A 24,586-nucleotide genomic window follows, 5' to 3' on the forward strand; every position below is an offset into this window, starting at 1 on the left:
TCTAAGTAATTAGACAAACAAATCAGATTTGGCTACACTGAGCTTCCTTGGTTTAAATGCTCATGTCTCTTCTCTTGTGGTCCTGGATCATCAAAATAAACAGCATTAATGTGCAAAAACAAAAAAAAAACAAGAAAACCCTATGAAACTTTAGCATGGAGTTGTGAAATTCAAAGCAAAGATCTTATTTTTTCATTAGAGAGGTGGGGGCAAAAATCACTAAGTTCAAACCACTAACATAAGTAGTATTCAAGGAGGGTAGTCATGTCTGTTACAGGCTTTAAAAACACCGATGAGAAAGTACCCTTAAATCACAGCATCAAGAAGGAGAAAACCGTAATACATGTTGATTCTCTGTCTTCATCATACTCTGTGAAAAATATTCAAGTTGGAACCTGTTTGCTTCTGGTGGAGCTGTGTGAGAGATTTACTTTCTTTGAAGTCGTCTGCAATATGATCCCCTTTTGCACCGCCAAGCTTGGCTATCGCAATTACCAGGCCGCCATTTTGAACTTGTGTTTTATTGGAACTTCAATCCTTACCCCGGTGTTTGCAGGATGGCTCGCTGATGTCTGTCTAGGAAGAAACAAACTGGTACATATTTGCTTATTTCTGCATTTTCTAGGTGTGTCCACTTCTGACTGGATTGTTCTACAGTTTATTTTAGTGGATTTTTATTGGAACGTTTCGTTTATGTTATTCCCACCTTGTTGTCAGCATAAGATGTAATAAATGAGCTAAGAATGTTGTTTCAATTTATTTTATTCTCTGTATTATTGAGAGATACTAGCATGTGTGTGTGTGTTAGAGGATGCTTTGATACCTATATCATTTCACTGATCATATTTTATAATTATCTCTTTAAATGTCTGTCTTCTGTATTCTGTAGAATGCCCTCCTTTCCCACTTCCTACGACAAGCCAAAATTTGTGACAAATTCTATGTGAAATACGAAGTTCATTTGCTTCACAACTAAAGTGAAATGTGCTAAAAAGGTGTTTTGAAGTTCATGTAGAATAATTGAGAAATGTTTTCATCAAAAGGTGGTCTTTTAATTAGTCATATAGTAATTAAAATTGCACTTGAAGACAATTTCCATATTATAAACACACTAAAAAATGAATGAATTTAACGCTACACTGTGCTTCTTTACATAACAAAAAAGTAATAGATCTACAAAGTTTGGGAGTGAAGGGATTGCAAGCAATGTTGGGGAAGCATCAAGTTTGATAAAGAACAGAGATCAAGTTGATGAGCAGTCTAGAAATGTAGGCTGGAAGTTCAAGTTGCTCTTCTAGACAAGAAGGAGTTACTGAAGATATTATGAACACAGTTGTGAAATGCTTTAATAAACAGGATGGACAATCACAGTGAGAGGTTAGAGAGACAACAGAAAATCTCAGGATGCTAGTCTAGGTGATGGAGATGTGTCAATCTAGGCAAGAGTGTAAAACCATAAAAAAAACTCGTCAACTATGTAAGGGCACAAATTGATGGAAGGATAGAAATTAACTCCAAGTTCTGAGCTGAGGAACTTAGGAAGGTAGTTCATCAAAATTGACCAGTGCAGCAGAAATGCAGTTTTGGGGGGACAGGGCAGGTGAATGAGGAAGTGATGGGGATCAGGTACTCAACCTACACACAATTCCAGTCACATGGTAAAGTACCATTCACTGAATCGATCAGAGTGTGATTCATACTTGTAAACTTCTTCAGTGTTTCATTTCCATGAAATAAAAGCTAAGTCACTGCATGGCAAATACTCATTCACCATTCCACAATTGTTTCCCATGGACTCCTCTGTGCTAGGTGTTGTTCCACGATCTGGAATGCAACAGAGAAGAAAGCAGTCTCTTTTCTCATAAAGTTGACTTTCTGGTATGGGGAGAAAGAAAATCAAGAAATAAATAGCTATTATGTTGGGTGGTCATGTGTGATGAAAAAAAGCTGGGGAAGGGGACAGGATGGACTAGACAGTGACAAGGTGGTTCTTCTGTATTGGGAAATGTTTCCTGGTGAGGAGACATTTAAACATGATTTACTTGTCTTCACTTGGTAACAGGTCATGTCAGTAGCATTAGGTAACTTCTTGTTTTAACATGATGATTCCTGTCAATCTAAATTCCTGTGTAAGTCATCAGACTAGGACTGAAGTCTCAACTTGGGGATTTGGCAAACAAATGGCAAATCCATTCCATGACCATTCAGTTTCCCACTCAAAGTTGTTTCCTGGTCCCCCATTCATCCCTGTCATAAAATTCCAGCCAGTTACTAAGTATCAGATGTTCTATTTTTTTTTAAGAACTTTTATTGAGATACAGTTAACAGACAATAAACAGCATATATTTAGAGTGTACAGTTACTAAGTATCAGATGTTCTGTTAAAAATGTGCCTTCTGTCTGAATTGCTACAACCTTAGCTCAAAAATGCAGCCTTCACTTTGTTGACCATTACAATGACCTCTTTACTGGCTGTCAGTCATGAGCGTGACTCCAGTGTTGTTTCTACCAGCGACATTGACTTCTGAAAGAATAAATCTATAAAATATCAAATTGTACACTTTAAATATATGCAGTTTATTGTATGTCAATTGTATGTCAATAAAAGTTCTTTAAAAAAAAGAATAAATCTATATATTGGCTCTATTATCTAAAAAATAAAAGCCAATGTAGTTTATGAGAACCTTTACAACCTGTCCCAGATTTACCTCTCCAGACTTCTGTCTGAATACACAATCCCAATCAGGCAGAACTTCTCCTCACATGCTTCCCTACTTTTCTAATGTTACATCTGCTCTTTTCTCTCTCTGAAATTGTCATCCTCCTTTATCTTTTCATCCCATATGTGAGACATGAAAACTCCTGGCCCTTCCTTCAAGATTCATGTAGTGTTTGTTGCTAGCTTCTCCCTGCTCAACCACACTTTAATTAGACCTAAGTGATTGCACTTGCCACATTATAATGTAATTGTCCACCTGCATGTCTGCCTTCTCTAGTAGATTCATTAGCTCCTGATGGGAGGAACCAGCAAACTCTCACCACCTAGAGAGGGATATGACACATCATGGAGCTTTATACAGAGCTACCAGGTAAAGGTGTGCCGACTATGCACTGCACAATAGCACACATCAAAAAGGAATCTTTTCGTCAGATATATCAATGATGTATTTTTACTACATCAATTTTACAACAGATAGAAATAAAGTTTTGACCTATTGAAATCAGTGTATTATGACATCTTTTGAAAGATGGAAGTTGAGTGCCTTTTGAATTTACACAAAGGTACCAGTAAAAGTACCTTGTCTCTAAATAAATGGCTACTGCAAGAAGCAGTTCCTCTGCCCATCCTCTTTGGATAACCCTTAGCCTAGCCTAGCCAGGCCTCACGTGGCACTTCCAGAGATGAAGATTGAGTGGCAGAGAGAGACAGAAGTTAGTTGCACATCTGGCTCACCTTCACGGGAAACATTTTAAACTCAATAATTTAAAGGGCCTGCCCTCATGGTAAATCAAGCTGTTACCAAACAACTATTGACGACATGCATTCTTCACATTGCAAAAGCCACTGTATAGGAGATGGAAACATTAGACCCAATTTTTGGCTTTAATACGCTTATAGTCCTATTGAGAAAACTAACTACATAAAACAACTATAGAAAAATTTATATCAAAAAATGTGAATGCCAAGTTAATAAAATGGAGGCCAAAACTAACATGGAGAAACCATTTTTCCCTAATCAAATTGACCAAAAAAAAAAAAACTGATCATGCAATGACAGGAATTTCAGGAAGAGGGAGATTACAACTGGGTTACTTTGCAACATTAGGCAAGTCACTTAACCTCAATAAACCTCTTTCTTTCTTTCTTTTTTGAAAAATGAGAATAAAAAAAATCTATCTTCTGACATCACAAAGTTTTTCCAAGATGAAACAATGTAGTACACAAAAATGTTTTGCAAACTCTAAACGGCTTAGCAAAACTATGCAATTGAGTGGTAATTTTTATTAGACAAGGAAATTCTTCAAGCTTGGTCCCCGTGAGATAGAAGCGAGAAGGCTCGACCTTCTTTTTATTGATTTGTTTTTGTTTTTGACTAAAGTCTGGTTGGTTGACAGTGTTTGTTAGTTTCGGATGTACAGTAGAGTGATTTCAGTCTCCCTTTGTCACCCTCTCCTCCCCACGTCCCACCTGTACTACTTCACTCACCTCACACCCCTGTCCCCAGCCTTCTCACCTGTGTGTGTGCCAAAGAAGGCTCCATGCCACTGGGAGAGACATGAGAGAAATAAAAGGGCTACAAAAGAAAAAAGGGAAGTAGAAAAGGAAAAGAGAGGCTTTGTTCTTCTCTAACGACAATAAAGTTCTTCGTAAGATGTTGTATTTAACAGTCTTCCAAGTTGTATGAGATCATGGAGTTTTCTCTCACTCTGTTGATTAAGAACAAATAATCCTTGTGTTGGTGGTTTTCTCTGGGGGATGGGACTGCAAACATCTTTAGTGTCTCACATCAGGTATTTCTGAATTGTTTTAACTTTGCTAAAGTGGACTTGATTTGTTTATACATTCTGAGAGAGAGTTCAAGTTTGAGGGGGAAAGGCCCGGGACTCTGGATTCATTAAAAACACATATTGAGGGAAAGAGTGACGTTTAGAAATATCATATTACCTCCGGAATTGCCATGATTAATATTTTAATAAGACAATCACATAATGAGGCTGTGTTCAGAGGAAAAACCTTATTTCTGATGTGGTTTGGTGAATCAGTGGTCTATGCATATTTATTCCTTTTTTCCTCTATCTACAGGCTCTGCTTTGTTATCTGTGGCTGCTTTTCCCTTGGAGGATTTCCACATAGGCACTCACCATGTGATTAATAACATACCGAAAAACGAGCAGACCAGGCTGCTTCACGTAGCGCTGTTGGCCGTCTGCCTTGGCACAGGAGGAATAAAAGCGATCGTCTGTCCACCAGGCGCTTACAGCCTTCAGGAGTGTGGATCCCAGAAACGAATGTCCTTTTTTAACTGGTAAGTAGCGCTGGCTAGGAGAGAAAACAGGCTTATGACGTTCCTCTCCCTTAGGGCATTTCTTATTGTTTGCTTTCTGGTCCCGTTTTGGTGATAGTCGTTCAGCCCTTGTCTTTGATTGGGCTGGTGACAGTGGGACAATACCTGTGACAATGGTTCAACCAGTAGCCTGGGAGCCTATGAGTCAGGTGGAAATCAATACAGCTTACCAGCACCTTCTTGAAACACACTGATGAATTTATCCTCCACGTAAACAAGTGTGAGATGGTGTGTCATATTGAATAGAATGTGGCTTTGGAGCCAAACAGGCCTTGGTGGAAATCTCAGCTCTACTTCACATGCTGTCTGATCTTGGTCAAGTCATTTCTTCTGTATGAATTTAACCATTTCTGGAGGGTTATAATAAAACCCCTTCCTGAGTTTTATTAGAGGTAATAATATGCGTATTACTGGCAGAGAATGTGGCACGTAGAGGTGATTAATCAATAAGCAGTACGTGTTATTATTAGTTATGTCTACATTGTGATAGACTAATTTGTCAGGGATTATAAATTCGGAGAGAAGAGGAGAAGGGTGGAAAAAGTATTTTACAATTCGTTAAAACATCAACCAGCATCTCTATTTCACATCCACTTCACCCCCAGTGCCTGGAAGAATTTGTATTTCATGAAAATCAAACCACCTCCCTATGAATCTTTGTCTCTCCTAATGAGTTCTTATACAGTTTTATGTGTTTTAAGGCACCAATTTTTATCCTCAAAGGCAAATTCAAAAAACAAGTTGAAATTTTGATCTTAAGATAGAGTATTTCAGCATTTAGTAGAGAATTCTGTTGTTATTGGCGTTCATCAGTGGATGTCAAAATAGATCTGAGATATTTTAAGTCTTTTCTTTCCTCTTCTCTGTGAAATGGGTTAGCATCATTTTTCTAAAATATTTTGTCTTTTCATCAGGGTTAGCAATGGATAAAAGCAATGCACAGACAGCATCAGACAAAATGTTTAAAGAAAATTCATATTAAAAGCATTAAAGGAACTTCCCTGGTGGTCCAGTGGTTAAGACTTCACCTTCCAATGCAGGGGGTGCGGGTTCCATCCCTGGTCAGGGATCTAGGATCCCACATGCCTCTCGGCCAAAACACAAAACAGAAGCAATATGTAACAAATTCAATAAAGACTTAAAAAATGGTCCACATCAAAAAAAAATCTTTAATAAAAAAGCATTAAATGAAAAAATTTAGAATAAATATTATCTAGGTACATGTAGCTATCTAAGACAGTTCCTTTTTCTTCCCATCTTTCTTCCTTGTCTTCTTTCTTTTTCCCTTATTTCTTTCCTTCTCCCGTCTTTCTTTCTTTCCTTCTTCCCCCGCCCCCCGTTATATTAATATTACAAAGCACTCAGGCCGATTTTGGATTAAGTCCAAACGTCAGAGAATAATGCAGTTTTACCAAAGGTGGAAGGGACTCTTTACTTCCTTACAGCAAATTCTGCCTCCTTGACCTGCCCAAAGGAGAAAGAAAAATCCTTCTTTTTTATTCTATTCGCAGGTTTTAATCCTTAATTAGCAACATCATTTTGATTAAATAAGGCTCTGGAGGATTAAGACTAGAGAGCAATCAGTTGTTCTGAAAGATAGCTCTGGAGAATTTATTGTACTGTGGTCTGAGTCATTCAGAGTTGTGTTTAATCAAAGTGACATTTCTCAGTGTTGATTACAAAGGAGACATTATATGAATGAAATATTTCCTTGGGGAAGCAGAGGGGACACCCAATGGGTTTGCGCTTTAGCACATTGGGAAAGGGGGATAAGGAATGGAGTGAAAATGAATTTCTGTAGGCAGGCCAAATATAGGATGGACGCATTTCCATTTGGTTACTTATTATTTTCTGATTTCATTAAAATCTCTGATAAAGGAATCTTGCAAGATTTTTTAAAGTTAAGCACGAGAAACGTGTATAAAGAATCACGGTGTTATTCTTTAATGTGATAAAAGACTGTAGAAATAATAAGTTCTTAAAGGCTGAATATGGATTTTTTTTCTCAGTTCAAGTACTAAACTACAGGAAAACTTTTACGAACCGCTGCTTGTTGCAGTTTATAGAAATGGATGTTCATTCTGTTCTTGTTCATACTGCAGGGGTTGGTGGCAAGATGGACAGAGCCCCTGCTGGGCAGCCAGACAGCTGGCAGGATCCTGGTCCTGTCACTTAGGAGTCTTATGGTTTTCGGCAAGTTCCTTCACCTCTCAAAGCCCCGGGTCCCTCATCCACAGAATGGGGATACCTTGGAGGGCTGTTGTGGAGTTTTTACACAAAGCATCCTAGCACATTATAGGTATTCAAATTGGGGTAGCTATGACTGCTATTATTAAATGACGCCTAAGTCATCAGCTAAAATCATTGTCCAACTTCTGGGAAAGGGGGAGGCCATTTAGGAGAAGGCCATCTCTAAAATGAACAGCCCATTGATTTATAATCTATTTCTCCAAGTCAAAAGTGCCTCTAGAAATTACAGGCCTGGTTCATATAATGAATTTCAGTAGTGTCTTTAAAAAAGCAACATACCGCTTGAATCTATAACCACTTGAAGGCTGCATCCAGTTCTGTTTTCAGCACAGATGTCAGATGTTCATAGTTATGGGACCCTTAATGAGATGTGTCGTTGCATCTCTACCACCTAAAGCTTCCCAATGATCATGTGAAATAGTATAGACTGGAAGTCTCAGGCATTGAAAGCACCACTTCCGAGTAGAGCTGCCAAATGTAGGTGAGAAAACTCCCAGCCAACATCACCATCTGGTACTGGATCTTCCTCAACTATGTACCTCATTGAAAGAATAAAGCTAAACTTCCTGAAATCAAGAAGCATGATAATCTGCCAACATCTCCTTGTGCCATCATCCAGATCAGAACCTGGCTCTTTCAGCATTTTCCAAAACCTGAGGTGTACAATTAAGAGTCACCATACTGGAGATCATCTAGGTAAATACACCTGTGCAGAATCTTTTCCGGAAGCAAAATGAATGGTGAATAATTGTCTGTTCATGACCATAATTTTTAAATCCTACCACAATTCACCTTAAATCTTGCCTCCTCATTTCCCTACTTACTTTATCTGATAATTTGCATCCCATTTGCATATCATAGTCTGTTGCTAACCAGTTACCAGAGTGAATTATACATGCTTTAAAGGCTCAAATAGTAGATTGGTAAATTTCCTGAAAAAGTCTAGAAACTGACTTATTCCATCCTAGAAATTTTGAATATCTGGTACTCAGTTTGACTCTACATAATATCTGGCTTATATTAAAGTGTTCTGATCTTTAAATTCTCAAATTTAACATCTTTTATCTTGGGAAAACACTAGAGGAAAAAAAAATTATTACCCCACAGCCTTTTTTTCAAAGCTGCTTTAATATTTATTTGAGTGTTGTTTGAGAGCAGTGGTTCTCAATCCTAGATGTCCAAGAAAGCCACCTGAGGACTCTTACAAAATTCTGATGCCTGGGCCCTGCCACCAGAAGTTCTGATTATGTTAATTTGAGGTGGGAACCAGAGACTAGGATTTTTTTTAAGCTGCCTAAGTAATCAGGTTTGAGAACCACTGCTCTCAAGCAGTGTTGTGTGATTTTAAGAATCACTTGAGGGCTTTGTTAAAAAACGTTTCCCATGCCCTACCCCCAACCTCCTAGATCAGAATTTCCTGGGAGCATAGCTGGGGAATGTGCAGTTTTAGCAAGTGCTTCAGAATTTTGAAGACAGTTCCAGAGACATAAGGGAAGGGGATTCCAAATGTGGTCTAGAAATATTCTTGAAAAGAAATGAAGCTGAACATTGATGGAAGCACCTATTCTGTGCCAGGATGCTTCAGAAATTTTTGATGATGCATAACAATTTTTCACTACATTGAGAAATCTACCTGATTGAGAAATTCAACCTAATCTTTGAGAAGAGAAATAAAATATGAAATTACATAATTCTGCACTGGTAAAACCATAATTCGTAAGGTACATTTCAGCTAACAAAATCAAACCATTTCATGGAATAGTCTTACAAGTACTCATGAATACAGGCCTAACTCATCTTATTGCTTTGCTTTCACAGTCACAAAATTCTTAAATTTTATAAATTTATAAATTTTTTATCAATTTCACATTTTGTAAAATTTACAAATTGAAAGTTTGTGGCAACCCCATGTCCAGCAAGTCAATTGGTGCCATTTTTCCAACAGCATTTTCTCACTTTGTGTCTCTGTGAAGCATTTTGTAATTCTCACAATACACAGACTTCATTATTATTGTACTTATTATGGTGATCTGTGATCAGTGATTTTTGAAGTTAGTACCACCACGCACTGAAAGCTCAGATGATGGTTAGGATTTTTTAGTAATAAAGCATTTTTTAATTAAGATATGCATGTTATTTTTTAGACATAGTGCTATTCACACTTAATACATTACAGTATAGTGTAAACATAACTTTTATATACATCGGGAAACCAAAAACTTCGTGCAACCTATTATATCTCGGTGGTCTGGAACCGGACCCACAGTATCTCCAAGGTATGCTTGTACTCGGAATATCCTCTAAGGAATAGAGGAATAGCTTGTAAGTAGCTTTCTAAAAAATCACTAGACCTTCCAAAATTCTATTTGCGTGGGCTCTAGCCAAGTTTAACAAATGCTACCCGCTCACCCTAATAATAACAGGCACCGCCTTCATTATCTTTGCCAAAATTGTAAGCTTTCAGAAAACACACTCAGAATTTCCCTCCAACATGTAATCATGTAAACTAAAAAGTGTTGAGGAAAGGAAAAAAAAGGAAAGAATTTTTTTACATTTCATATTGATCCTGCAGCCTCCTGCTTTTTCTTAAGCCCTGGTTTGATCGCTTTTAAGCTTGGTAGGTGCATCAGTAGGGACTTATTTTTTATCAGTAAACATGCGGTGGTTCAGAGATCTTAAACTCAGGAAATGAGAAAATGATACTCACTATTAAAAAAACAAATTTGAAGACCTAATGGGCTTTATTAGATGATTCATGAATTGGACCTCACTCCATCCAGCAACTAGAAGGGTGCTCTCAGGGGTTGTACATAATGGAAGATTTTTATAGGAAAAAGGGTGGGGCAAGGGAGTTACTAGCAAAAGAAGAGAAATCATTATTTTTAGGCCAGGATATCTTCTTTTTGGGGTGGTGGGGAGGGAATGGCAAGGGTTTTACCACATAGATTGTCTCTTCTCCTGTGGGATGGAGAGGGCCCACATGATACATGACCTCACTGATGCTGACCAGAAAATTCTAGACTGGTTGATTAAGATTACATTTCTGGGGAAGCTCAAAACTGCAATTAAGTCATGTATCTAAGTCTAGGTTTGGTATCATGAACCTTAGCACAAGTGACACAAATTTGGGCTTTCTCTTCAACAACATAAACAACTGTTAAAATTGGGATGTTGGCAGAAGACAGGGCAACAAAGACAGAAGAGGAATGAAAGCAAGTTAAAAGAGTGAGAGAGGCAGGGAGAGCAGGAGAAAGAGAATGAAGCATTCCCCACAATTTCTTAAATGAATATAAACCTTTTATTTTAATCATGCTGTCGATTCACCAAAGTCAATGATCTTCCTTTACTAAGCTGTCTTTTCTTTAACAGCATTGTTGAAAAATATTTATGGATTAAAAAGTAGGAAAAAATGATATAAATGAACTTATTTACAAAACAGAAACAGACTCACAGAGTTGGAAAACAAACTTATGGTTACCAAAGGGGAAATGGGGGGGGGGGGGAGGGATAAATTAGCAGTTTGGGATTAACATACACACAGTACTATGTATAAAATAATCAACAAGGACCTACTGTATAGCACAGGGAACTCCAGTCAATGCTTTGTAATAACCTATAGGGGAATAGAATCTGAAAAAGAATGAATATAAGCATAAGTATAACTGCATCACTATACTATACACCTGAAACTAACACAAAATTGTAAATCAACGATACTTCAAAAAAATTTTTTAAGGTAGGAACTGCAAAATTTCTTTTTGTTCCTTCTTTTTCCAAATTCATGTCAGCTAGAGTATTCTTTGAAGTACTTCAGTGGGCCAGTGGGTCTGCTGAAAGGAGCGATGATTGACAACATTGACAACAAGGAGCCATTCACCATGAAATCAGTGCCCCAGTGTCTCATTGACTCTTCTAAACAGTTCAATTTTAGCCCATTGAAGAGCCACAAATCCCCTAGTGAATTATCTCAATATTGTTTAAGGCAGGATAAAATATTCTGTCTGAACTCTTAAAATTGTCCACTAAGGCTATGAAGACCCAGAAGTTTCCCTCCCCTCTTCAATACCTTCTCAAGAAGGTTGGAAAGCCCATTTCAAACTATTTCTCTTATAATTACTTAAAATAAGTCTGAAGCATACCAAAATTGGTCAGTCTAAGATGTGACAGAATATTTGAGTGACTTTAACAATTATTACTAAACAAATTAAGGTGAATGTTTAAAATAATTTCAAATGGTTTGCTGAATTTTCCAGTAATAAGGGTTTTCCCCCCTTCTTTGTATTCAACACCATAGAATCATGAAGACCAAAAAATAAAAAATAAATAAAAATAAAAATACCACGTATATATACTCCCAATTATTTACAGTTCCCAGTCTATGTTTAAAAGTAGACTAAAGAAACATATTTTTACTGCTGCTTTCAATTTTCCTTAATCACTGGCATTTGTTTTGCTTTAGCGCTTTGCTCTCTGACTTTCTGTGTGAGAGGTGCTTTATATATTCAATTTGCGGGTGAGCTATGAGATGAAAGGAGTCTTAATGGTGAGTTTGAAGATTGTGGATTTTTATTTCTTTTATTTTTTTACAGTTGATACATATACAATTTCACCCTTAATTATCTATGGCTTGTCCTGTCCACCGATCAACAAAGACACATATAAAACATGTTGTACCAGGTAATTTTTTCAGAAAATTATGCAATCAAATAGGTTGGGTGGCATTTGTTAAAATACATTTAGCACTTTATGTGAAATCTCTTCCTATACAAAGATATTCAGCACTATAATTCTTTGGTTTATAACTATATTTCACAAGATGTAAGTCTTGGAAGAATTGTAATTTTCCTTGACCCTCTTTAGAGCAATTCTGCTTACATCCCCCTGCGGTGTACTGATGAGTCACACTGTGTCCTCTTGGATTTTTCTCAGCAATACTTAGCATTTGAAGAAAGGGTTTCTTAAAGGTTGAAAGGACCATAACATTGCTCGCAGCTCCAGCTTCTCTTGGTTGCTGCAGCCACAGTTCAAGTGTGCAGCTTGCAACAGCATGAAAGGATGACCTGAGGCTGAGCCAAGGGACTCTATCCTGTTGTCCTAGAAAATTCTAACTTTGTACCTCGCCTGCATTGTGATAAATAAATTGCTATTAGTGGATTACAGTCAATCAGCTTGCTCAGCATGGCCATGTTTGACATTTCATTGCTTTTCCAGGTCAAGGATGGAGAGTGGATGTTCATGATTTTTAGTGGGGTCTTCATTTCATGGGTGCATGCAAATTCAAAACTTAAATTGTATATTTTAAGCACATGCAGTTGATTGTATCTCAGTTATATCTCAATAAAATTATTTTAAAAAAACAGGAGAAAAAGCAAGAGTAATAAAGATAGTATGGTATTGGCATAAAGATAGTTTAGCAAAACAGAATTGAATTTCAGAAAAAAGAACCATGTTTATAAGGTCAATTGATTTTCAACAAAGGTGCCAAAAAATTCAATGGGGAAAAGATCATCTTTTCAATAAATTGTTCTAAGATAACTGGATATCAAATGGAAAAAAATTACCCATGACACCTGACTAAAAAAATTAATTCAAAGTCGATTATTGACCTAACATAGAGATCTAAAACCATAAAACTGCTTTTAAAAAAAGAAAATACTTGTTACCTACATTTAGAAAGTATTCTTTACATAGGACACAAAAAAGCATGAACCAATTTTAAAAAATGATGAAATTTATTAAAATTAAAAATGGTTGCTGTTATCAAAAGATTTCACTGAGAAAGGCAAGCCACAGATTAGGAGAAAACATTCATAGGACATATATCTGACAAAAGACATGCAATCAGAATATATAAAGAAATTTTGCAAATCAATAATAGGAAGATAAACCACTAAACTGAAAAATCATAGAGGGATTCCACGACTGGCCAAAATACTAGCCTCATTCCTTCCAGGTCCTCCTTTTTTTACATCTAAAATACTTTGGCATAACACAACAAACAAACATAGGAAGATTCTGAAAGGTGGAAAGAAGACAGACTCTGTCTAGAGATCTTGAAACTTGAGAAAGGAGAGCAATGAGTTTTCTGGGTTTTCTTTTTGCCAACAGTGGGGGCAGTGAAGAAGTCTCGAACTGCCAACAGGCATGGGGGTGGGGCAGGGAAGCTCTGAGAAAAGCCTGCTGCCCTTCGGTAAAGTACCAGGGAAAGGGTAGCTTAACATAAAATATCTTTTTTTTAAGTGTACAATTTGATTTTTTTTTCTTATTAGTAATGTATATATGGCAATCCCAAACTCCCAATTCATCCTCCCCCAACCCCCCCAATCCCCTCCCACCCCTCGCTTTGCCCCCTTGGGGTCCATATGATAAAATATCTTTTTGATAATACCCGCCTTACTTCAGGCAAACACTGTGGAAAAATTGCCCCACCCCCCTCCTCTGGCTCCATAGTTTCAGCAGGAAACAGGAATCTAATGTACACACACACACACACACACACACACACACTTGAGCAGAAGCAGGCAGGGACACTCTGATTCCCCAGCTTGAGTGGTGGGATCAAGTAAGGAACTGGTCTTTCATCCTCTGCCCAGCAGAAGCAGGTGGTGCACCAGTCCACCCTCCTGGGTAACATCAGCTGAGCACAGCAGGGAGTCGAACCCCCACTATAAGTCAGCAAGTGGAATGAAGTGGAGTCAGGTGGCTGGTCTTCAATTAGCAATCTAATTCCACATCCACAGTTCCTCTCTCCCTTTCCCCTCACTTTGCAGTACTCGCCTGAGTAACAAAGGCAGCAATCCTGGATAAAATTCAACTCTCCATCTGTTCCATTACTGCACTCACAGAGGCCAACAGGTCTGGAGGAAAATGCAGAATCATGCTGTGTTCGTACTAAATCCATGGCCAACCTCAAGTGAACCCTTACCATCACCCTTCAAGTGGACAGTATGCAGTCATTCTCTCTCCTCCTCCTTCATATGACTGTTTCTAACCTTTTCCTTTCTTCTCAAACCTTCAATATCCCTTTCTCATAGCCAGTCTTACCTGTTGACCCTGTTTCTTTAACTTAAAGAAAGAAAGAAAGAAAGAAAGAAAGAAAGAAAGAAAGAAAGAAAGAAAGGAAAAGAAAGAAAAAGACAGAAAGGGGGAGGAGGGAAAGAAAGAGAGAGAGAAGGAAAGGAAGAGAGAAAAAGGAGGGAGGGAGGGAAGAAGGAAGGAAGGGAGGAGATGTATGGGAAATGCCATAGGATGACTCCCAGTGGGTCGAACTCTTGACAGATGCATCTCTCTGAGTCTGGTAATAACCTGTAACCTGACTCTACTGAAAAGAACATGGCAAAGATGATAGGATATCACTCCCTCCTTGTGTTATATGACAAAGGTGAGGGATTTTGCAATGTAATTAAGTTCTCTAAGCAGTTGCTTTTGATTTAATCAAAGGGGAGATTATCTTGGTATCCTGGGTGGGCCTGATCTAATCAGGTAAGCCCTTTACATTTTAGTGAGAATGTAGGTATTCTGATGCATATCTATTAGTGTTTGCACAGCTGAAACATTGACCAAAACACATAAAACCATATTTTTAATTTTTTAATTTTTATTTTTTTTAAATTTTTATTTTATATTCAAACATAGTTAATTAACAATGTTGTGTTAGTTTCAGGTGTACAGCAAAGTGATTCAGTTATATATATATATATACATGGATCTATTCTTTTTCAAATTCTTTTCCCATTTAGGTTATTACAAAATATTGAGAAGAGTTCCCTGTGTTATACTGTAGGTCCTTGTTGGTTGTTTTAAATATAGTAGTCCATAAAACCATATTTTTAAATGGGTAATTTTATTGTACTCAATATTTTATTGTATTCAATATTACTTCAATAATTTTTAAGTTAATATTAATGAAATCAAGCAGAACCCTATGGTCCTTGCCCCCCATGTCCTCAGCCTGCCTTTTGTCCGTGGAAAAACTTTAGCCAAAGAATAAGTTTAATCGAGAAGTGAGAAAATGCAAAAGCAAAGAATATCAGTCAAACAGGATGAAACAATAATAGTTTAGTCACTAAGCAAAGTTAGTTCCTTTAGTTCTTTCTCAAGGACTATAGATTCTGAGCCATAGCCTGTGAGCTGTCTTATAGATACTAAAACCCCCCACCACGTGGAAGAAGTTAACTACATGATAACCAGACTGTAGCTATGACATAAGCTGCCACAATTCTGAGACTTGGCCTCAAGAAAATGGGAATAAACCGACCCTGGAACTGAAGATTAACTGTACTTAGATCAAGATGACACTGAGGGGAAAAGATGTCTGCAAGGTAAAAGGACGTGGAGTGCATCTCTCTCCACAGATGTATCAGGAATACATCAAAAGATGCGATAATTCCCACAGAAAACCAGCTGAACACTAGCAAAAGACCTCGGACACCAGAAAGAACTGCAAAGATCCCGATATAACTGGGTAGGACAGAGGGAAAGAAATAAAAAAAAGGAGAAAGAGGAGGAGAAGAAAGAAAAGGGATGGGTCCTGCACCCTGGGGGTGGGGGAGCTGAAAGAGAGGGTGGATTGCTGAATTCGAGGAAACCCCCTTATCTGATGGGAAAAGCCGCACTCCAACAAGGAATTTGATTATGTCAGAAGGGAGGCATTTGGGACTGTCCAAAGAGGGTGAAGCAGCCAATCTGTGGCAGTTGGGAAGGAGTGAGAAACACACAGAGGGTCTGAGCCATGGCTCTATGTGTCCTGGACTAAGACATGGGTTCACAGCTGTACAGGGGTCTGGAAGCTGGAATGTGGGAACTGGAGAACTGGTTCAGGGTGAGAAACATTTTTTGCTGTGGGAAGATGGACTGAGGGGACAGGAGAGAAGAAATCCGCAGCTGAGAATGCCTACTGTGGAAAGCTGGGGGGCCGTGGTGGTGGTGCACTACTGCTGACTCACAAGCAGCGGGGAGGAGCCACTGTTGTAGCCTCTCTTTTGGCACCTGTGATGAACAAAGGGAGCCCCCCCACCCCGGGCCTGGCTGTCGCAGTTGACAAGGGATAGAAAAAGCCCCCTAGGGAGGCTGGCCTGGTGTGCCTGCTGCTGGGGGCAAGAAGAAGTCTGCAGAGTGGACCAGCTCTGGCAACACTCCACTTACACCCGAGCCTGCTGGCTTCCCTGCACGATAGGCACCGCTGCTGCCGCCAGGGCTCCTGCAACCCAGGCAGGGTGCTACTGCTGACTCCCACGCAAGGGAAGGAGCTACTCTTGTACCCTCTCCCTCCCCACACACCGGTGCCTACAGATGAACAATAAAGGAAGCTCTGCTGGTCGCAGAGTAATGCAAAAAGCCCCCGAGGGCTGCCCATCAGGCGCCTTGCACCAGGCACCAGTAAAGAACCTCACTAAGCCCAGGTTTCCTATACCCATGGCTGCACACATCCCTGCACATTTGGTATTACCCCCAGGGCTCTTGAGATCCAAGCAGAGCATTATTGTTGAGTCACACACAGGGAGAGGAGCCACTATCAAAGCCTCTCTCTCCCCACACATCTGCATCTTCAGATGAGCAATAAAGGAAACCCTCACTGAAGCAGACCCAAGAGCTCCAAAGCAGCCTCAGGACCAGACTCTGGTGGTTAGACCGCATGCAGAAGCAGGGACAAAACCAAAGCTGAATACTAGGGACAGGGGTACTAAGGAAGATGTTCTAAAATCTTTCCATCAGATGTACTCGCTGCAAACTAAATCCTCGTAATCAGCTAGGTAGACCATACGTCTTTGGAAAACCTGAGTAGACAAGGAATGTTCCCACAAAGGAAAAAGGTCTAGCTCTGGCAGCTGTGGACTATGGGAGCAAGCACACACAGGAATTGGGCCAGATCAGAGCTTAAGTGGACCCCATAGGACCCACAGCAAGTCCAGAGTCCAACCTAGAGGCAGAAGAGGGCCTCTTGGGGAGGTGAAGGTGGCCTGAGGCTCAAGGTGTGTACAAGGACACGTAGAGCTGAGACCCCAAGGAAGCAGAATTATTATTATTAGTTCTATTGATCTGATCCATTCTGTGGTCAATTCTAGCTTTTTTTAAAAATTATGATCATAGTCCTAATGGATCTTCACATTTTATAACAGTTTTTATGTGATTTTTTACTTTTTATTTTTAGCCTTTTTATATATTTCTATTTCTAGCCAACTTTTTTGTAGTGCTGAGTTTATCTCCCCATCTTCTTTTCTTCTTTATCTTTAATACATTTCTATTTTATTCTTTTTCTTTGTATATTTCCAGTCATATTATGCTGTTCTGTTCTCTGTGTTCTGTCCCTTTTATTTTATCTTATTATACTTTTAATCAATATTATTGGTCTTTTCTGTTTTTTTTGCTTTATGCTTCAGATGACACACTGCTTTAGTTTTTGTTATTAGGTTTTGTCTTTTTCTTAGTTCTGATTATAATTGTTTGATTTCATTTTGGGGATCTTCAGTCTATTTGGTTGTTCTCTTGCTCTTTGTTATATTTGTTCCCTGTTTCTATTTGGTTCTTGTTTTCACAATTTCCCTGTTTTTTTTGTTTGTTTTTGATTTTTGTTTTTTGGGGTTTTTTTTTTTTTTTTTTGGTTAATGTTGGTTTTCTCTTTAATTATCTGATTGTGTTCTGGGGTTCTTCTGTCAGGTTGTTCTAGTGCATTATGTTCTACTGGGTTCTGTTTTTGTGTTCTGTGTGTATGGGACCTAATGAAACCTAAAAGCTTTTGCACAGTGAAAGAAACCATAAACAAGACAAGAAGGCAACCCTCAGAATGGGAGAAAATATTTGCCAATGAAGCAACAGACAAAGGATTAATCTCCAAAATATAAAAGCAGCTCATGCTGCTCAATATCAAAAAAGCAAATAACCCAATCCACAAATGGGCGGAAGACCTAAATAGACATTTCTCCAAAGAAGACATGCCGATGGCCAACAAACACATGAAAAGATGCTCAACATCATTAATCACAGAGAAATGCAAGTCAAAGCCACAATGAGATATCACCTCACACCAGTCAGAATGGCCATCATCAAAAAATCTAGAAACAATAAATGCTGGAGAGGGTGTGGAGAAAAGCGAACCCTCCTGCCCTGTTGGTGGGAATGTAAATTGGTACAGCCACAATGGAAAACAGTTTGGAGGGTCCTTGGAAAACTAAAAATAGAACTACCACATGACCCAGAAATCCCACTACTGGGCATATACCCAGAGAACACCATAATCCAAAAAGAAACATGTACCACAATGTTCATTGCAGCACTATTTACAATAGCCAGGACATGGAAGCAACCTAAATGCCCATCAACAGATGAATGGATAAAGAAGATGTGGCATATATATACAATGGAATGTTACTCAGTCATAAAAAGGAATGAAATTGAGTTATTTGTAGTGAGGTGGGTGGACCTAGAGTCTGTCATGCAGAGCAAAGTAAGCCAGAAAGAGAAAAACAAATACCGTATGCTAACTCATATATATGGAATCTAAAAAAATGGTACTGATGAACCCAGAAACAGGGCAAGAATAAAGACGCAGATGTAGAGAATGGACTTGAGGACACGGAGGGGATGGGGTGAAGGGGAAACTGGGATGAAGGGAGAGAGTAGCACTGACATATATACACTACCAAATGTAAAATAGATAGCTATTGGGAAGCTGCTGCATAACACAGGGAGATCAACTTGATGATGGGTGATGACTTAGAGGGCTGGGATAGGAGGGTGGGAGGGAGTCACAGGAGGGAGGGGATATGGGGATATATGTATAAATACAGCTGATTCACTTTGTTGTACAGCAAAAACTGGCACAACAGTGTAAAGCAATTATATTCCAATAGAGAGCTTAAAAAAAAAAAAAGATGACTGGTCAGACCACCGTATGACCAATTTCAAGATAACTGTCAGAGCTGAGTGTACTATTTCTACATGTAATCCCCTCCCTCCACCTATAAAATCTCTTGTCCATTTATTGGCACTAAGGAGAGTTGGCCTTTGGATAGGAGTCTGTTCTCCCCCCGCCCCAGTTGCCTGCATCCAAAATAAAGCATACTTTCCTTTCCACTGACTTTGCCTCATTATTGTCTTTTTAGTACTGAGCAGCCAGAACCGGCTTTTGGTAACAGTAAGACCCCTCCTTTGCAACGGGATTCCAGCAGCACAATTTAGATCCAATGAAAGGTTGAGAGGTACAGATTATTTCCCCAGAACTTGCAAACTAGACTAGGGATAGGTACTTATTTTTAATTTCATTTGTTAGGAGGAGACACTGAAAGTTTTATTCGGATGACACTCATTTCTTTTGTTTATCCATGCCATGGTCTAGGTATAACCTGAGTCTTCCTGAGTTTTCCCATACTTTGAAAAGTGGAATAAATAAGGAGATTCAGCTGTTCAACCGTGTAATCTTTTCCAGGTTCATTAGGCATATTCAGTGAGGTATTGTCTATGGCTTCTTTAGAATCATAATAGAGTTGACTTGTTGCTGTAGAGACCACATGACTTACAAAGCCTAAAATATTTATTATCAGACTCTTTACAGAAAAGTTTAACTTCTGCTTTACAGACAAGAGAACACACTCTTCCTGTATCTATTCTAAATAAGAATGAAACATAGATAGTGAAACGGATAAGACATAGCTGATGTGTATGCACTTATTAAGAAAGCTAATAAACAGAAATGCACATGTCCAACAGGCATATGAAAAGATGCTCAACATTGCTAATAATCAAGGAAGTGCAAATCAAAACCATGATGAGATATCACCTCACACCTGTCGGAATGGCTATCATCAAAAAGTCTACAAATAATAAATTTTGGGAAAATGTGAAGAGAAAGGAACCCTTGTACATTGTTGGTGCGAATGTAAATTGGTACAGCCACCAAACTAAAAATAGGACTACTATATGACGCAGCAATTCCACTCCTGTGTATATATCTGAAAAAAACAGAAACACTAATTTGAAAAGATTCATGCATGCCAATATTCATAGCAGCATTATTTACAGTTGCCAAGATATGGAAACAAGGTAAGTGTCCATCAACAGATGAATGAATAAAGGAGATATGGTATATACGTACAGTGGAATACTACTCAGCCATAAAAAAGAATGAAATTTTGCCATTTTCAGCAACATAGATGGACTTGGAGGGTATTTTGTTAAGTGAAATAAGTCAGATAGAGAAAGACAAATATCATATGATACCACTCATGTAGCATCTAAAAAATACAACAAACTAATGAATGTGACAAAAAAGAAACAGACTCACAGATAGAGAGAACAAACTCGTGATTACAGGGTGAGGAGAATACAGGGATAGGGGAGTGGGAGGTATAAACTATTGTGTGTATGATAGGCTCAAGGATGTATTGTACAACACAGAGAATATAGCCAATATTTTGTAATAGCTATAAATGGAGAGTAACCTTTTAAAATTGTATAAAATTTTTAAAATGAAATTAAGAAAAAGAAAGCCAATGAACAATATTTGCAAAATCTTGTTTTGGCTAACATGCCACTACTTTATCGCTTATATTTGTTAAAAGCATTAAAATTAGCAATTGTTATATGAAGCGACTCAATGGTAATTTTATTTTTGTTTTTGTACCCCAGGTTTTATTGGATCGTGAACCTAAATGCAACTGTTGTTTTTCTGGGAATATCTTATATCCAATACTCGGGGGCCTGGGCCCTGGTTTTACTTATTCCTTTTATGTCTACACTTATGGTTCTGATAACTCTCCATATGATGCACTATAACCTGATTTAGCAGCCAGAAAAGTGTAAGTAAATCACGCTTCACATTAATTTTTTTGGTTTTTATGGTTTTCTTGACACACCTCCATCCTCTCAGATTCCCTGTAACTTCCCTTTCCAACTCAGAGAATTTGTGGGGTCTGTCAGTTATTACACTTGAGAGCAACAGATTCTGCAAGAATATCAATAATCTCTGTCTCCTTTTATGTTTCCCTTGTTAAAAATGTTTTAATAATGGAGCATTTTAAACATAAACAAAGTAGAAAACATATATGAACCCATCCATCCAACTCTCAGCTTCAACAATTCTCAACTCACCTCTACTCACTTTTTCCCCATCCCAACTGGTAATTCTGAAGCAAAAACTAAATATTATAGCATTTCATTTTTGTGTATATAAAAAGTTATACATGTGTTAAATATTTTTAAAAATATAATCACAATATCATTAACACACACAAGTACACGGAGAATTTCTTAACAAGATCAAGTATCTGGTTACTGTTAAAATCTCTGTGTTTCCATTTTAAACTTTGTTTACTTTGTTTTGTTTTATAATTTGTTCAAATGAAATCCAAATAAAGCCCACATATTCCAAATGACAGACATGTCCCTTAAACCATATATATCCCCCCTTCATCTCTCTCTTTTCAATTTTTTTTTTGTTAAGAAATCTGATCATTTCACATAATCTGGATTTTGCTGATTATATCCACATAATGTCAGCCAACAGGTTTTTCTCCTCTTTATTTCCCCTAAATTGTCTGATAGACATAGATCCTTGATCAGATCCAGATTTTTATTTTTTGGCTAAATTCCTTTATAGATGGTGTGAGAAACAGTGTCTGATTATCTGCTTTTGCAGTGTCAGCACCCATTGATGATTTTTGCCTAAATCCACAACCCCACTGGGGGCTGCAAGTTGGTAATATTCTATAAGTCTTCCTCTTTTATTAGCTGAACTAATTCTATAAAGAGAAATATCTCCTCAACAACTATTTCATTACATAGATGTACAGTTTGTGTAAGAAAAAGAAGATAAATGTCTAATTCTTTCCCTCTATTCTTAGATTTTCAAATTAGTGATTTGAGCTTCAATATCTTCCAAACGTGATCTATTAGTCATTTTTTGTAAGCTATTATTGTTAATTTGTGGACACACAAATTTCAATATGTTTCAGTCCACTATAATTATTGGTGTTCAAATTATCGCACACGTGCGCAGTGAGATCCTCTTCATGTTGGCGCCTGAGTCCTTCAGACAAGTGTGTTGTCTTTGAATGCTCCCTTGCTTTCTGGTATGACAAGATATTCTGTGGTTATCATTTTCTTCCCTAAACTTTGAATCATCTCTTGCCTAAAGAACTGTGTTTCCTTTTCTCGCATATATAGTGGTATTTAGAGACTACAATCCTGGCAAATGAGTGTGTTCATCGCTACTTAGTCTATCATGGTTTTTAGGTCTTTTCAGTGCACAAAGCTAGAATATGTCCTTTCTTTAGTGGGGGCTACTCTTCACTGCAGTGTGTGGGCTTCTCATTGTGGTGGCTTCTCTTGTTGCAGAGCACAGACTCCAGGTGCACGGGCTTCAGTAGTTGTGGCACACAAGCTCAATAGTTGTGGCTTGCGGGCTCTAGTGCAAAGGCTCAGTAGTTGTGGCGCACAGGCTTAGTTGCCCCAAGGCATGTGGGATCTTCCTGGACCAGGGATTAAACCCATGTCCTCTGCATTGGCAGGTGGATTCTTAACAACTCTGCCACCAGGGAAGTCCCGAAAATGTCCTCCTTTTTCTTTCTAAGATAACGTTTATTCACTTTGGACCAAATGAATAAACTAATTGAAACCAGTACTACAGGATTTTTATTTAATCTTATGAAACTCAAGTCTTTTTCTTCGTCTTCCCATGCCAAAATTCCAGTTTGCAATGATTGCTGACAGGCTGAAGATTCTTCTTATAGTTTTTTTTTCTTTATGTTATAATCCTTTATGTTATAATTATGTTTTAAAGTCACTTGGTATAGCTTCTCTCTGTCTGGTTATGCCACTAACTTTATATACAATTAAGTGCATTTGTTCCGTTTGTAAGGTTGGGATTTTTTCAGTTGTTGAGAGATGTAATATGTTTCAGATGTTGTGTTAAGCACTTTACATTCTGTATTTCATTTGATACCATAACAACAATAGGAAATAGCTTTAAAATTCACTTTTTGCATATAAAGATTTAGACAATAGTTACTAAAATCTAGACCCATATCATTCCTAATAAATGAGCAAAAAGCACAGAATCTTAGTAGCTCTGAACCCACAAGTCTCCTAGCCAAAGTGTTTCTATATCATATTATACTCAGTCTAGCCTACTCAAAGCTAAATGTAAAAAGCTGTTAAATAACCCATATGACCCTGTCATAAGCATATATTGTTTAATATCCTGCATTGGTCTGCCTTAGATCATAGTAACAATAATTCCGATACCTTTGAAGGACCCACAGGTCTTTGGAGACCTTATTGAACTACATAGTGAAGCCTTACCTGTTGGGCACTTTTTTGGACTTTTTAGTTACATATCTGCGTAAATTGATTTTTTTTCCTTCTTTCAGTTTTAGTGAGAAATAATTGGCATACAAATACAGCACTGAATAAATTTAAAGTGTACGGTATAATGATTTGACTTCCAAACATCATGAAATGATCACCCCACACATTTAGTGAACATCCATCATCTCATAGATACAAAATAAAGAAAAGATAAAAAGAATTTTCTTGTGATGAGAACATTTGGGATTTACTCTCTTAACTTTCATATATAACATACAATTGCGTTAATTATATTAATCATATTGTACATTACATCCCTTGTACTTATTTATCTTAAAACTGGAGGTTTATACCTTCTGACAACTTTCATCACCAAAAAATGTATAACATTGTTATTGACGATATTCTCCACATTGTACACTTCATCCACGTGACTCATTTATTTTGAAAACAGAAGTTTATACCACTTAATTTCCTTCATCTATTTCATTCATCCTTTAAAAATCCTGAGATTTTTTTTTTTTTAGCTCTTTATTGGACCTGAGGTGTTTTTAAAATTTAAAAATTTTAAATACTTGGAGGCATTTTTAAAATTTAATTTTGTTTGAAATCACAAATAGTTTCATGGATCTAAAATCCATGCACAAGCAAGATCTACTTATATTCCTATATCCCCTCTATTCCTCTAGGTGTCCATCTACATGTCTTTATTAAAATTGTATATACATGTATGTATCTCCATGCATACATATGTATTTCCCCCCTTCTCATATAAGCAGCAGCATATTACTCACATTTTTCTCATCTGCTTTTTTCATTTACTAGAACCTAGGAATTGCTTCATAACTGTGTATGAAAATATTCCTCATTCTTTCTATAGCTGGAAAATATGCCATTTTTTTATTTTATCAGTCTTATATTGGTGGACATTTAGGTTATTTCTTTACTTTTGCCATGTTAAATAGGTT

General features: G+C 37.7%; 1 protein-coding gene across 1 annotated transcript in view; it reads left to right on the forward strand.

Annotated features, from left to right (window-relative positions):
• The first annotated feature begins 264 nt into the window (after nt 1–264).
• Nucleotides 265–24,586, forward strand: part of SLC15A5 (solute carrier family 15 member 5) — a 94,512-nt gene continuing 70,190 nt past the window's right edge. The window contains 3 exon segments of the mRNA XM_057700977.1: nt 265–625; nt 4,805–5,027; nt 20,940–21,109. Of these exon segments, the coding sequence (XP_057556960.1) occupies nt 265–625; nt 4,805–5,027; nt 20,940–21,109 (754 nt within the window).

This window comes from Hippopotamus amphibius, chromosome 12 (genome assembly GCF_030028045.1).
Source record: "Hippopotamus amphibius kiboko isolate mHipAmp2 chromosome 12, mHipAmp2.hap2, whole genome shotgun sequence".
Classification (NCBI taxonomy): domain Eukaryota; kingdom Metazoa; phylum Chordata; class Mammalia; order Artiodactyla; family Hippopotamidae; genus Hippopotamus; species Hippopotamus amphibius.